This window comes from Sorex fumeus, unplaced genomic scaffold (assembly GCF_029834395.1).
Source record: "Sorex fumeus unplaced genomic scaffold, SorFum_2.1 ptg000018l, whole genome shotgun sequence".
Classification (NCBI taxonomy): Eukaryota; Metazoa; Chordata; class Mammalia; order Eulipotyphla; family Soricidae; genus Sorex; species Sorex fumeus.
The window spans coordinates 1,577,767-1,593,595 of NW_026606075.1; the positions used below are offsets into that span (position 1 = coordinate 1,577,767).

Consider the following 15,829-nt stretch of genomic DNA (forward strand, 5'->3'; position numbering starts at 1 on the left):
GTGTTATTTTTCCAACAAAAATTACACTGTATCGGGTGGGTCAGTAATGAGCTCAGAAAAATAAAAATAAAAGCCCTTCCCCTGTGCTGTTACTTCCTAAATAGTAATCATTTTTGTCATTGATATAATAACAATTTATTTGGTGCAGGGGCCAGAGGAAAATACAGGGGCTAGGGCCTTTCTCTTGCACATGGCCCACCCTGGTTAGCCCCCTGGCACCACATCGAGACCCAGTGCGGCGCCAGGAGTGATTCCTGAGCAGTGAGGAGTAAGCCCTGAGCTCCCTCAAAACAAACGAGTCTGCTGGACACTTCATGATTGTCACAAAGAACTTTTTGTCTGACTGAGGCTCTACCTATGTTCTGAGATGTCTATTCAAACTAAATTTTACCTTGGCAATGTTTGTTACTGGCAATGTTCTAAGTTCGAGTTTTGTCCTGAGGTCTTGTTCACCCTGCTGAACTCATGCCTTACCGCTGCTTCACGGTCACTCCTGGTTGGACTGGGGGGTGGGGGATTGGCGAGGGCGTACCACTATGCCTGATGCTGCGGATTTATCCTGGCAGGATCCATGAAAGACAATCAGATTAACTGCTACATGACCTCTCCAGGCCCCTTCTGTCTTTCTTAGATTATTTCCAGAGTTATTTACAATAGGGTTGCAGGCAAAGCTACCACCTTCAATCCTAGATCCCTGAGACCCCACCGTTCCACGGCTCACCCCAGATTGATTTCCACGCAACTTGACAGATACGTTGTAAATTTTAATTACTGCCATTTGGGTCTAATGCTTTCGGTAGAGTTGGGTCTAGTAATTTAGACAAATAGATTCCTCACCTCTCTACACCCCAGATGAGCCCAGACTCCGGAACTTACGTTACTTTCAGATCTCCAGTTCTTACTACCCGCACCCCCAACCCCACCCCTGCCACTACCCAGCTTCACTCTTCTCCTACGGGGGCATTGCTGTTCCTGGAATCTAGCGCCAATGTTCTGCCCACTTGTTATAGCTACCATTCCCCGGGATATGCCATTCTATGTACCCTAGATTAGTGAGAACACCACTCATTCATTTTTCTCTTTCTGACTTATCTCACATAAGATCTTCTGATAACCTCCAAATTGCAGAAAATTGCATCATTTCATCATCCTTATGGCTATATAGTTTCTCTGTTTGTTTGGGGGCCATACCTGACTGTACTCAGGAATTTCTCCTGTTTCTGTCCTGGGGGAGGGGGGGTATTCCGGGTGGGGCTCAGAGGGACTATATGTGGTGCCAGGAATCGAACCCGGGTCAGCGATCTGCAATGAAAGTGATAAACGGACTTTCAATGAGTTCATCCCAGTGCTAAAAACTCTCCTGCTTGTTTAGTGGTTTTTGTCTTAAACTCAGTGGTATGAATAAAGTCAGTCTTATCAAATTACTCTGTGTAGAGCAACTTCTTTTATTGAGAGGGGGAAGAATACCGTGTGGTAACAGGCTAGTTATGCCTAGGTCGACATGAGACTGCAGAGATGATACGGGAAATCTAGAAATAGCAAGAAATACAAACTAAAGAAGGTAAAGCAAGTAAAGAAGAAAATACAGAGAATACGAAAGGAATCAAGGAGAGATAATATTTTCACAGGTTGTTTTATAAAGACTACCTAAAAGATGTTATTAAATTTTACCCCTTAATTTAAATCAGATGATTTATATTACTCCCCGCACGTGAAATAATTTTTCTGAATACTGGGGCACAATGTTCCTAATATATCTAGAAGATGCACATGACACACTTTGAGAATTTATTGTAAAAATACCGAGGACAGTGAAAGTGTTCACTCTCGCATGTCAAAAGACTGCCTTAGATGACTCCTTGGGAATCTTTGGAAAGAAATTTTCTTGTGGCCTCTATAGCTGCGGCAACTGAACAGCTCTGCCGGAGTGGCACAAATGGCACAATTATAGTAACTGCACAGGATGTTGGAGCATAGATGAGACAGTACAGCCATGGTATAACTTACCCTACCATTTTGTTTCCTGAGCTCAATTTCCTCACCTCGATTAGTTTAATGTTTATGTGTGTGCATATACACTTCTTAATTGCTATCCTTTTGGGAGAAAATGAATTTACATTAGCAAAAGAATTTTCTCCAATTCATATGCAACAGGTCAATCTGACTTCCTATAGGTTCTATTTGAGAGTGCTTTTATCTATTTAACCCTAATTGTCCTCAGCTAAGTCACAACCATAATATATTCCTAAGTGAGGACAATATGTCCCTCAGTGTGTGAATTGAATTGATTTAGAGCATCTGGTTCTTCAATGTTCAGTTACTGTGGTTGATACACTGTCTGTGGAAAATAGGAAACTGTTGAAAAAAGTTATTACAAGTAACAATGATGCATTTTTCAGTGTGGAACCAGCAAAAGTATATTTATTTATTTTGGGCTATCATAGTGCCACTGCATAGTAGACATCAAAACAGGACCTCTCACATGCAAAGTATGTGGGTCAGCCCTCTGTGCTATATCCTTGGACAAAATTCACTGTCACTGTCCTCCCGCTGTTCACCAATTTGCTTGAGTGAACCCAGTAACATTGTTGTTACTGTGCTTGGCATATTGAATACGTCATGGGTAGCTTGCCAGGCTTTGCCGTTCGGGCATGATACTCTCGGTAGCTTGCCGGGCTCTCGGAGAGGGGCAGAGGAATCGAACCTGGCTGGGCTGGGCCGGCTGCGCGTAAGGCGAATGCCCTACCGCTGTGCTATCGCTCCAGCCCTGGAAAAAATTATCATTTAATAAAAATAGAAGGTAGGGGTGGTTCCACAGGCTGGAAACATCACATTTCCTGAAGAAGTGAAATCCCACTCAATACTTTCCTCACCTTTGTATGGAAAGTGCAAGGAAAATACCCCTTTGGAGTACCTTTGGCTTTCAGTCCCAGACTGAATCTTTATTTTTGTGTGGCCACATCTGGCAGTTCTCAGAGCTTACTTCTAGCTGTGTTCAGAGATCGTTCTTGGCAGTGCTGGGGGTACCGTATTGGATGCTGGAGGTTGAACCCAGGACAAGCATATGCAAGCATATGAAGCACCCTACCCACGGTATTATCTCTGGGCTTGACAGAATCATTTATGAAACCGTGTGCTTCATAAAGTAAGATGTAGGGAAAACTGTGAGCAGATATCCAGATTAGGTGGTTTTGCCAAGAATAATTTTCTATTTACTTTGGTAGGTAAAGTACTTAAATAAAAACTATTAAAAAAACTGAAAACTATTTCAGGATCAGTAAGCTTGAATAATGCTTTCTAACAAAATCTGCCATAAACAGCTGGAACAACGAACAACTATGAAATATTTTGAAATAAAATTCACAGATCATGACAACAGAATATTGAAATCAGAAAGGATAAACCAAAGAATGGGAATAGTTTTGGAGCCTAGTTCGACACATTCCAATAAAGAAAAAATTAGTAGCAGAATGTATTTATTCTCTTCTCAAAGATTGTGTCCACTGATTTTACTTTATACCTTAGGATTCCTTAAAGCCACAGTTCTTGTAAATTGTGCATTACAAACCTGACACGCTAGGATCAACAAAGTAATCAAAGGTCATAGGAATGTTGCTTGCAAAAAAATCGGCAGACCTCCCGGACTTCCTAATGATACTAATTTACTTATAAATTAGCTGATTTAACTATGAGAACCTCATGGTCCATGAGAAGACAACTGGGTAAAACAGTGGGAATTTGAGTTTATTTAATTTGATCTCTCTCTCTCTCTCTCTCATTAGATGGTTGGGTAGGAGGCACAATCTACACAGTTGCAAAGGAAGTTGTTCTAGTTTTGGGATAAACTGCATTAATGAGCAATAATGATAGAATCAGTGAGGAAAAGGAACAAAGGTCACAGAGCTGTAAGCCGTGAGTTCTGTCTTAGAGATAAAGGATTAAACACCGTGGAAACTGCACCTGATGACAAGAAGAGGTCACCATCACTGTCACTGTTCTCCCGTTGTTCGATTTGCTCGAGCAGGCCCAGTAACGTCTCCATTGTGGGACTTTGTTGTTACTGTGTTTGGCATATTGAATACGTCACGGGGAGCTTGCCAGGCTTTGCCAAGAAGAGGTAGTAAACAGATTAGGTGTTTGATTAGGCAATTAACTCAGAAATGAATTAAGAGTAAAGAAGGCCCAGACCAGATCCCAGCTCAAAGGCTTATTTCAGAGTAGTGGTTATATAACTGTTATGAGACATACGTGATGGTGGGGGAAAATCTACTTGAATTTTCAGTTCCATTTAGTAATTGATCAGAAGCTTCCAATTCAAGTTTAGAGCATCTCAAAAGTACTCTGAATGTACACCATTTTCCTCAATTTATTCTCATGCTGTTTACAAACACAATCTCCATTGGTATCTAATTCCTAGGGTATGTTCTTACCATTTAAAAGTGCAAAAGAATTAGCAACCTTTTAACACCTAAGGGATTGCCCAATATTTTATAATGTGTTTTCCGCTTTCTTGAAGAAAACTGAAATCAATCAGCATGCTTATTACATATCTGATGAAGCTAAAATGTGGCCCATTATCTGGCATTATTGGTCCAAGTGTTGCTTGTCATGGTCATTATAATAATAAATATGCAATTCTGGAGCAACTATGAAAACAATAAAAGTATTTCTCTTTTTGTGTTATACCTAGCTGTGCTCAGGGGGTTATTTATGGCTCTATACTCAGGGGTCACTCCTGGCAGAGCTGGGGGAGGGGGGTGCATGCCTCGGAGTGCCAGGGATTGAACTGGACTGGCTGTGTTTGAGGCAGTGCTTAACATGCTGTACGGGTGTCCATTCCCAGTAAAAGTCATTTTTAACAAGACTGAATTTCAATATTAAGTCAAAGGTAATTCATTTAAAAGTAGTCACCTAGAAAACAATGAAACAAAATAATTTATTTCTAATAAAATTGCTGCTAAAGTCTGAATCATTTTGGTAACATCATTAAAAAAAACCCAGGGATCATTTATTAAATGCATTATTTTGAGCTATCTTCATTATTAGAATTCCTACTCAGATACTGACTTCTAACTCCACATTTAGTTTTAATGCAAAAGTCAGTCTGAATTCCAAACGCAATTTAGTTTAATGAAAAAGTTAGTTTAGAAATAAGAGCAATGATTCAATTATCACTATTTTCTAAGATAACCATATGATTTTCAGATAGAACAAAATGAAAGGTATGCGGCTACAATTAATCCCAAAATGTAAAGTTTAAAAATGAGGAAACCTCATCAAAGTCAAAGGGAGTCTTGTTTTCTCATGAATATTAAAACAAAAAGACTGAGTAACCAGAGATACTATTACTAAGAACTGACCAGAATGGGCTCATTTGGAAAGGAAATGTATTTTCATTTTACTTCTGTTTCCCCAGTTCAAACAGGAAAATCTGACTGATCAGGGCAAACCAGTGAGCCAGTCAGCATAGAGGTAAGAACAGGTGGAACTTTTGTGTGGCCAAAAAGTCTCGCTTACCTCATCCTTGCTAACTTGACCTATGACATGGTTTCAGGTTTGTTTGGGTCAATAAAATGCAGATAGAAATTAAATGTTATTTGGGAGCAGAAACCCATAAATTAACATGCAGTTCACCAGGTCTGGGCATTTAGCTCAGAGACAAATTCTCTGCAGAAATTCCTCCGGAATCTTAACCCTGGAGAAAAGACATGGAGAGCAGAGTGCAGCACAGACTCAGGGGAGCATGGTGAGCACCAATCTTTGCTGCAACGCACTCTTTGGAGACCATCGTTTACTACTTCATGATGTGCGGAAGGCCCCGCTAACCACTCTCCGGCCCGCGGAGGTGGCCCTGGGGATTGATCCGCTGGTGCAAGGAGGGACCAACCGAATGAACACGAGACACAAGAGACAGAGTACAGCTTAGAAACAGAGAGGAAAAGGGACAGACCTTATTGAGGGATACAGGCTGTTGATAAAGGGTCCAGGGCAGCCCAGTCAGAGCAGAAGCAATATAACCATACATGATAGGGTCAGCAACAAGAGCTTTACCTAACATTCAAGGTAAACATTTGTACATGGAAGGGTCTTATGGCAGTAGCTGAATCCTGGAGGTCACTATAGATAAGGCCAGATAAGACAGCTGTCAGTCTGATGTATGTGGCTGTAGATCAGGTATCCACTGAGATTAGGAAGTCCTGGGAGACTGTCTCCAATGTCTGTCCCAAGCAGTTCCTAACATGGGAACCATGGCCAGGGTCTGTGAGAGGGCTCTTGGCTTCCCACAATGATGTAACCTATCTTGATGAGCATAAAGCCCTTTAAATTATTTCTCTAGCCTGGGCAAACAGCTGAGTTTGTAAATCATGCTTTTCTTGTAACTTCTCTAGGTTTTCAAATGTGAAAAACTGACACTCAGTGAGGTTCAATTATTTTGATGAGACAACGAAGTCAGTCTCTGTATCCGGGTCTATTTGATTATAGAGTCTGAGTCTGTACAGGTTTTATAATTCCTCGGTGACACCACAGTAAGTAGAACTTTGGACCATAGGGCTGGGCCATACTTTCTCTCTGTTAAATACTGGTAACAAGTAAAATGGATATGACACTCCCTGGTTACTAAAATATCTAATTCAGGCAGATACCTTAACAAGTTGATGAAATATACTTTTTCACATATTTTTCTAGAAATCATAAAATATGTTACTCTGTGATACCACAGACTTGGCTTATTTTGTAAAAAAAACTTTCAGTATCACTTTAAAAGATTTTAAGTCATATTTATTGTTTTGCATACAATAACTCAGATATTTATCAATATTTAAAAAACACAAATGCAAATAATTTTGGCTTTTCCCCATAAGAACGGGGAAACATCTTGGTAAAGAAAATATTTAATTAGTTTTGCATACCAGTTGGTTGTTGATATTTTCTATTCTTTAAAATACAATGCCAGCAAAGTAATTAGTATTAACTGATTAGTTTAGAACACAATTTACAATATGATAAAAAAAAACTGATCAAAAAACACCGCCTTAAAGTAATTTTCAAACATATTTCTATTATAGTACAGTTTACTCCCAAGCTCATTAAGAGCTTTTAGACACACAGACATAACAAAAAGATACAGTATTTTCTACAACAACAAATTAAAGGTTATCATAATATATGTAACTTAAATACCCTCCCCCTTTGATAAAGTGGCTTCTTATTCCTTAAACATAGAAATTCTCTTCACTGTAGAAAGATGAAATCCTCTCATCAAAAGGCACATTCTTATCTGCAAGGAAAAAAAAATATCATAAATGCTAATCCTGGAACAAGCTACACATTTAAAAGTATTTCCAAAGAATTGGTGCGGCAGAAAGAAGATTAAAAAAGAAAAGCAATCAATCTAAATAAATTTTAATGAATGGCATCAATAAGACACAAATTACTCTGGCTATATTTAATTATATCATATACTATTTTTTGAATTACAACTTTTGCAAAGGAATTTATTTGCAGATAGTATGACTTTCATAAGCATACTAAAGTTATAACCTCATGAAATATTCATAAGTCACTTTGACTTCCATTTATAGTACCACTATTTCTATAATTTCTGAAAAAATAATCTATAACTGATTCTACTTATTCTATTTCTAAATCTTCAAGTACATGATTGTTAAAGCAGACTTGAGTGTGTATTGCTGGAAGAAGCACAAATATGCTTAGAATACAGCACAGCGGGTAGGGTGTTTGCCTTGCATGCAGCCAACATGGCTGACCCGAGTTCGATTCCTCCACCCTTCTCAGAGAGCCCGGCACTCTACCGAGAGTATCTTGCCCACACGGCAAAGCCTGGCAAGCTCCCCGTGACGTATTGGATATGCCAAACACAGCAACAACGAAGTCTCACAATGGAGACGTTACTGGGCCCGCTCGCGAAAATCGATGAACAAGGGGAGGACAGTGACAGTGATTTACAATATAATAAAGAGATTTACCCACACAAAGCATTAGCACAGCGGGTAGGGCGTCTGCCTTGCACGCAGCCAACATGGCCGACCCGAGTTCGATTCCTCCGCCCCTCTCGGAGAGCCCGGCAAGCTACCGAGAGTATTCGATACGCCAGACACAGTAACAACAAAGTCTCCAATGGAGACGTTACTGGGCCCGCTCGAGCAAATCGATGATCAACGGGAGGGCCTTTACTTACTTACTTTACTTACCCACACAAAAAACATGGTTTTTCATAAACATATACTATGGGGGTACTTTTCAAATTTATTGAACATTTATGGTACTAAGTTATATTTTCATCATAGACATTTTGATCTTTGTTTTAATAATATGCTAAGCTGTACTTTAACTTAATTCAAGGCTTCTTAATTGACAAACTTCTTAGAAAATTCTTTCTATTTTGTTTGTTTTGGGACCACAGTCAGTGGTAACCAGGGGTTTTACTGCCTTGGCCCAAGGGACCATATGGGGTACTAGGGACCAAACTGGGTTAGCCAGATTACCTGCTGTACCTGTATCTCTCCAGTCTCTAGGATAATTTTAAAGAAAATAATTTAGTGAACACAATACAGTTGCTAGAAGAAAACAGATTTCACTAACTGATTCTTCCTTTTTAATCACCATTAGCATCCGGATTTTCATCTGGCGTGGATACATGTCACTTTACCCAAATTTTCAATAAGCAATCAGGCTAGGTCTCTACTTACTAAATTTTTATAAACTAGTGATATCTAATATATTTTGAATAGAGGATAAATCTGAAAAATTTTTAAAAATTTTCAGAAGCGATAATGAAGGCTAACAAAATGTAACATAATACTTGGAACATATTTCAAATAATCCTTATTCTTTGCATGCTTAAAGCTCTTGACCATTTTTAAATAATATAATTTGTAATTATATCATTTATATTATAATATAGTACACCATGTATAGTTATATATAATAAAGGTAAAAAAGGTAAAGGCCCTCCCGTTGATCGTCGATTTGCTCGAGCGGGCCCAGTAACGTCTCCATTGGAGACTTTGTTGTTACTGTGTCTGGCATATCGAATACTCTCGGTAGCTTGCCGGGCTCTCCGAGAGGGGTGGAGGAATCGAACTCGGGTAGGCCATGTTGGCCGCTTGTAAGGCGAACGCCCTACCGCTGTGCTATCGCTCCAGCCGGTTATATACAATACTTAACACAATCAGTAAAATCAAAATTGTAACTACATGTAGTAGAGTAACACTATAAACTTACAGATACCGTCTCTATCACTGAGCAATCTATGTAATCTGAATCACCTAATCAGAACCTCGGGAGCAACTAGCAATGGTGAATATTGTTAAGATGTGATATGATTAAGAAGTACCTGGAGCATAACATATTCAGTATAAAGTTTCGTAAATGCATGCTGAAATTCATAAAAAGTTGAAAATGTATCTAAATGTAGAAAATCATTATGATTTATTACATTTGCATAAGGAACATTTTCTTTCACCTGTTCTTAATTTCCAACCATATGCCCTTTTCTCCCACTGAGACCACTGCAATTCTTGAGCTGGGACCTCCACAGCTCCGTTTCATATGTTTTCAGCCCATCATCCAACTAATATGTGCTATGGAGTCAACTGATTTCTACTTGGCATGCCTAAGCTAAGACCCGACAATACCTCAGGTGGGGATATTTATCTACATGCCCCAGCTAGGAATATTTTTAACCAAGCAAGAATTAAACTCAGACATCATCCTCTCGTCCTATACTCGGATCTTTTCCCTGTATCCTCGATCAACGTTCTACCATCTACCTTTGCAAATTGCTATTTAGTCTTTTCACAATATCTTTAATCAAACATGCCACCATCTACCATCCTAACTCTTCCGTGGGACCATCTATTGTTCCCCTCTGACTTCTCATGCTGTGGGTTTGTTTACAATCATCATTATCTTGTCATTGTTTCACTTCCTCTTTCCTTAACCTGGCCCTTGTCTCTTTTGACATGCCACACCCAAAATACAGAAGGCGTTATAAATTCCTCAACCTCAGTTTCTTCACATCTCAAATTCATCTTTCATGTGTTCAAAAATAGCTTTCCAAAGTGCTGTAGAATATATTTGTGAAATAATGTGCAAATATTTCATCATTTTTACAAATGGTAAAATCCAGATGCATAATGGTCTTCGTTAACACACTCTACTCAGTGGCTCTCACACACATCCCGGAGTCCAACAGGAACCCACAACAAACATGGATATTAAGGCCAGCCCTCTGCTCCACATACAATAAGGCTCCTATCCATTGTACATTTAAAGATAACTACAGAACTTACTCCTACATAAAGCTCCTCCTTCACAGGGGAGTTTTGTTTGTCTTCTACTTTTCAATAAACTCATCTCTATCTTTTCAACAATAAAAACTGATAAATAGAAGAAGACTTTTAACTGTTAAAATCTTGCACTGACAATGGTTAAGCTAGAAATAACTAATAAAATTCAGAAGTCCATGAGAAGTCAGGCTCAAAGACCATGGGAAAGTAAAACATGTGAAAGACTTCACCAATGACTTCCCAGGACAGTTGTATACATCATAAAAAACAAAAACAAAAACAAAGAATGAGTGACATTATTGGAGATTCTCTCTGCGGGGATCAGATCACGAGTATCACAACCCAGTGGAGAGACTGGCTAGAGTTCCAAAGCATAACGACAAAAGGCATGATTGGAGTAGTCACTTGTTACTAAACACCTACTTTAGTACATTGTCCCTAACAGTGCCAGGCACCTAAGTACTGTATGATTAAATGAAGAATGTATAATGAATGTGTGATGAAGAATATATGATGAAATAGTACATTCAAGATAGTAAGATCGTTCTTTCAAAATGGTTCCTATTCTCTTTTTACAGGTAGGAAAACGGAGTCTCACAGAGTTTAAAAAATCAGAGTTCTCTTTATATAATCTCATTGTATATTGTAAATATTGATGTCATCTATAACTTCAAAAAGAAAATTCTAAATTCAGTGCATTGTCTTCTATATTCAACATTAAAAGCAATATTTTAGAAACAAAACCCATTTCCAAATTGTGACTTTTTTCTTCATGAGGTTTTCAGGTTAAACACATGTCAAATCTGCTGTCTGATTCTGATGTGCTGATGTTAATAACCAGAAAATATTCTGTGGCCATAGAGTACTGAGCAGAAATGGGATACAAATAGTCACAAAGGAAATTTAGGATTATAAAAAGTACATATTTGGCAAAAATACAGTAACTGAAATGCTAGAAGTGCTAGCTCTTAGAAGCTGTTATCAAGATTGTGAAATGTCTTTTTTTTAACATTGTCTATAATGAAGATAACAATGGTGATAATGGCTTGACTACTCAGCAGACATCAAACAGAACAGTAAGAAGATATTGTTCTCATTTGTTTTGTGCTGCAAACCTCTGCTTTGTTTTTAAAAACTGATTATGACTATTTGTATTGAGAAAAATGAATATATTTCTTTGAGAAAAATAAAAGTAATTTTCAGTCAGTAGATTCTCTGCTTTCTCATTAATGCTCCAATCTGAGAAGCTAATGCATCTTATATGCAAGTAAAGAGCTGATAATTGCTTTTTTCAGTCTAGTAGTTCATTTGTCCAAAGTGTTTTGGCAACTAAACTACAGTATACAAAATTAGAGCATCAACAACAAATTCAAAATAAGTTATTTGAAGTTTATTGTTTTTTCCACGTATCTATCCATTTCCTCAACTGACTGTATTGTCATCAATAACTGGATGGACTGATATTACCAGTCAAAGTAGAGATGGTCGTCTTCAATAGCCATTCAACCCCAAATTAGGCAGAATTAGGTTAAACCATAACGAATAGTTTAAACAAATAATGTAAACAATTTAAATTAGATTACCTCTGAGGTATTCAGTTTCTTTCCCAAATATTAATTTAGGAATGATCATATGGCCTGGAATATAGAAATGAAAACCAAAACTAATTCTCAAGAGTTCTAAGAAAAATTTTTCTCAAGAACCACAAGAGCGCTCTTCTCCAGTTTTCACAGAAAGCTTAGGCGGAGTGTGATCACCACAGAGATTTGTGACAGTCTATAAACAAAGCCCGCAATTGGAGGCTAGAGAACCAGGAGCACTGTGCATTAGAGAGGAGCAAGAGTTTCTGGGGCAACTCAGCTCCATTTGTTAAACAAAGTAAAACAATATTCTAGATAGATAGCAAGCTTTGATGAAATCACATACTAGCAATTTCATATGAGTTCAACCCAATAAAAAGAAGAAACAATTATTTCAATCTTTCCTAAGTGCAAAAATCACAACTAAAACTCTGATATATTAAAAACAGCATTAAAAATAACCCTTCTCAGAAAGATCTGACTACAAAAGGGACAGTTTCATACCCTTGGATTAGACTCCAGGTATGGAAATTCACTTACTTCTTTGGAAATGACTAGTTTCCTGTTATTCTGTGGACAGAATTTGGAAAAGTCAAGAACTAATTTTAGAAAGCACTTAAAACAATGAAGGCAGCACCAGCAAGGGATTATTCAACATTAATTATCATCAGTTATATTGTTGATAAATGTGGCTCTGCATTACCAGTAGTCAAACTTGACAAGTCAAAGTATCAGAAACAAAAAAGTAACAGAAAGAGCTTATATACATGATATGATGCACTGAACTTAGAATTTTCTCTCTGAAGGTACAGATGACATCAATATATACAATATACAATGAGATTATAGAAAGAGAACTCTAATTTATTTAAACTCTGTGAGACACCGTTTTCCTACCTGTAAAAAGAGAGTAGGAATCACTTTGAAAAAACTTAGTTTCATCATACATTCTTCATTTCATCATACAGTGCTTAGGTGCTTGGCACTGTTATGGACAATGTACTAATGTAGGTGTTTAGTAACAAGTGACTACTCCAATCATGCCTTTTGTCGTTATGCTTTGGAACTCTAGCCAGTCTCTCCACTGGTTATGATACCCTTGCTCTGATCCCCACAGAGAGAACTTCCAATGGTATTATTCATTCTTTATGTTTCTTTTATCAAGTATGCAGCTGTCTTGGGAAGTCATTGGTGAAGTCTCCCAGAGCCTAAAATAACTTTTATTTTCTACACAACAGGGACACACACACACACACACATACACACACACACACACACACACACCCCACCCCCACCTCCTTGTTTGGAAGAAACAAATATATTAACAGTTAGCATTTGCTGTTAAATGAGATACAGTAAGATCTAGATACACCTTTCAAACAAGACTGATTTGAAATGTTGACGAAACTGACGGTAAAGGCATGTTTAAGCTCTAAAACTGACAAAATGGTCTGTCCACTGAATCAGCTTCAAATGAAGTGCATTACTTCTCGTAGCATTAGGTAGTGCTATAAATCGCATTATGGAAAAAAAATGTTACAGAAGTAAATGAGTACTTCTACTACACATCTCTACCAGTACTCCTAAGAAGACCTTTTATAATCTTGAAAACACACTGTCTCTCAATAAAATTTACGCTTTATTGAGACAGTCCTACCTAACGCAATTAGAAGACTGAAATCGCTGTCCATTAGAAGTGCCCTCAATGTCAAGACAAAATAAGGAAAAGAAATCCCCAACTTGGAAAAAAAAAATCACATTACTTGTCTAGAATCAATGCAAGTGTTTAATACTGTTTGGACTGGAGCGATAGCACGGTGGGCAGGGCGTTTGCTTTGAACGCGGCTGACCTGGGTTTGATTCCTACGTCCCTCTCGGAGAGCGTGGCAAGGTACCTATGGTGTATTCGATATGGCAAAAACAGTAACAGGGCTCACTTCATATTCCTGGAGCAAGCAGATGCCATTGGGCTACACTAGCACGCGACAGGGATAAATGGAGACATTACTGGTGCCTGCTCGAGCAAATTGATGAACAATGGGATGACAGTGGGACAGTGCAACTGTTTGAAGAAGAATGCAAGAAAAAAACAAAGTCTTCATTGCTTCTGGTGTCCTGAAATATTAATCATGTTAAAAAAGGTAAAAGATAGGTTTGGCCTACAGAAAAGGTCTACACTTAGGCACAGTAGCATGGTCTGTAGCACTGTCCTCCCGTTGTTCATCGATTTGCTCGAGCGGGCCCAGTAACGTCTCCATTATGAGACTTGTTGTTACTGTGTTTGGCCTATCGAATACGTCATGGGTAGCTTGCCGGACTCTCCGAGAGGGGCTGAGGAATCGAACCTGGGCCGACCAGGTAGGCTTCGTGCAAGGCAAGCGCCCTACCCACTGTGCTATCGCTCCAGCCTGTACTTAGTCATGGTGAAGAAATAGTCATGTGAACTCCTAGTTCACTGAACACTTTCCTGATGGACAGTTCTGGTCTATCATAGCTAAGAGACTCAACTACATGGCGCCATGTAGCGTGTCTGTTTCCTCTAGAACACAGTACAGTACTGGGGACAAAAGATAGGCAGCTTCTTACTGCCTTTAATGACAAAATCAATCAATCCAATGGCTACACCCATAAGGATATCCTATTGTCACCACAATTCTCTCTTGACCTATAATTACGTTTTGAGAAGTTGGTGGAAATACACCACCAACACTGCCAAAATAAAGTGTATTATGCTTTGTGGCGTAACTTGTAACTGAAAAAAAAAATGCAAACTCAAAGGATCCAGATCTTCTGAATTCAAAATTAGGTTTTGCTGGTTTAGCTTTTATAAACTGAGAAACCATTATTTTACAATTATGATAGCGAAGATTAAGGATCATGCAAAATTGTGAATGCTCTAAGGAATGCTCCAAGAAAGGGAATTTTTTTTTTTTTTTGAGAAACAGGGCAATTTCATGATTTCAAAAGTTCTCCTTATGAGTACTGGCAAAGAATAGATAACAGACTATAGAAACTGGACAAAAGCTTGAACAAATGCCTTACACTTCTCACAAACATTAGGGATAGATGAATACGCATCTCCAGTATGCCAATAAAAAGATGTATAACCTGAATTTAGTTATGTGGAAATGTAAGATGAAGTAAATTAGGGAGAAAAATTCTTCTGTAGCTCTAATTTATAAGACAAAGAAAACATAACAAATGAAGTAAAAGTGAAAGTAAATCACGATAAAATTGTAGGTTATTCTCTGTGCCATTTTTTTTTTTCTTTTTGGGATAACACCTGGCGATGCACAGGGGTTACTCCTGGCTCTGCACTCAGGAATTGTTCCAGCCCCAAGAAGTCCCGATAGCAGAGAATGGTTACTATCCATCGACCTCTGGGTTATGGGCCCAGCATGCTTCCACTGTGCGACTCTGCTACCCCTCTGTGCCATTTTTATTCTTGTAAGTTTTTTATAGATTTTAAATTACTCCTATTTTTAATAGTGATGCATACATGTTTTAGAGAAAAAATAAACATCAACTCTATCAGAGTAAAAATGAAAACTAAGTTTCAACTTGTTCATCTTGCTTTTCCCCATTATAAGTTTTTTTTTCCCCACTTTTCTGTTACTCTTGTGCCACAAGCAGGAAACAACTGCAACATAAGTGACTGCACATCTTCACTAATCGGAGGGATGGGTGCATGAATGGACGTATGGGTGAACAGGCAACACAACATACTGATAGTCAATCAAGAAAATTCTAACTGGCTAGGATATCACTCAGCTTTCTTTTGTTCCCCAGTGTGCTAGATATTTTTAGAAGATATGATGGGAAGGAAGGGAGAGAAATGTAATGGTATAGAGAGCACAGGAAGATTAAGTAACTGGCTCCAGAATGGAGTGCATTAATCATTCAGGTCTGAAGAGGGAGTAATGAGCTTTTCAGAAA

The 15,829-nt window shown here is 38.4% G+C and overlaps 1 protein-coding gene across 1 annotated transcript in view; it reads right to left on the reverse strand.

The window, feature by feature from the left end:
* Window positions 1-6,764: 6,764 nt before the first annotated feature.
* The window catches only part of FAM174A (family with sequence similarity 174 member A), a 42,037-nt gene continuing 32,972 nt past the window's right edge, over window positions 6,765-15,829 (reverse strand). The window contains exon 3 of the mRNA XM_056112582.1: window positions 6,765-7,279. Coding sequence (XP_055968557.1) covers window positions 7,276-7,279 — 4 coding nt within the window. The 3' untranslated portion in view covers window positions 6,765-7,275. The remainder of the gene's footprint in view (window positions 7,280-15,829) is intronic.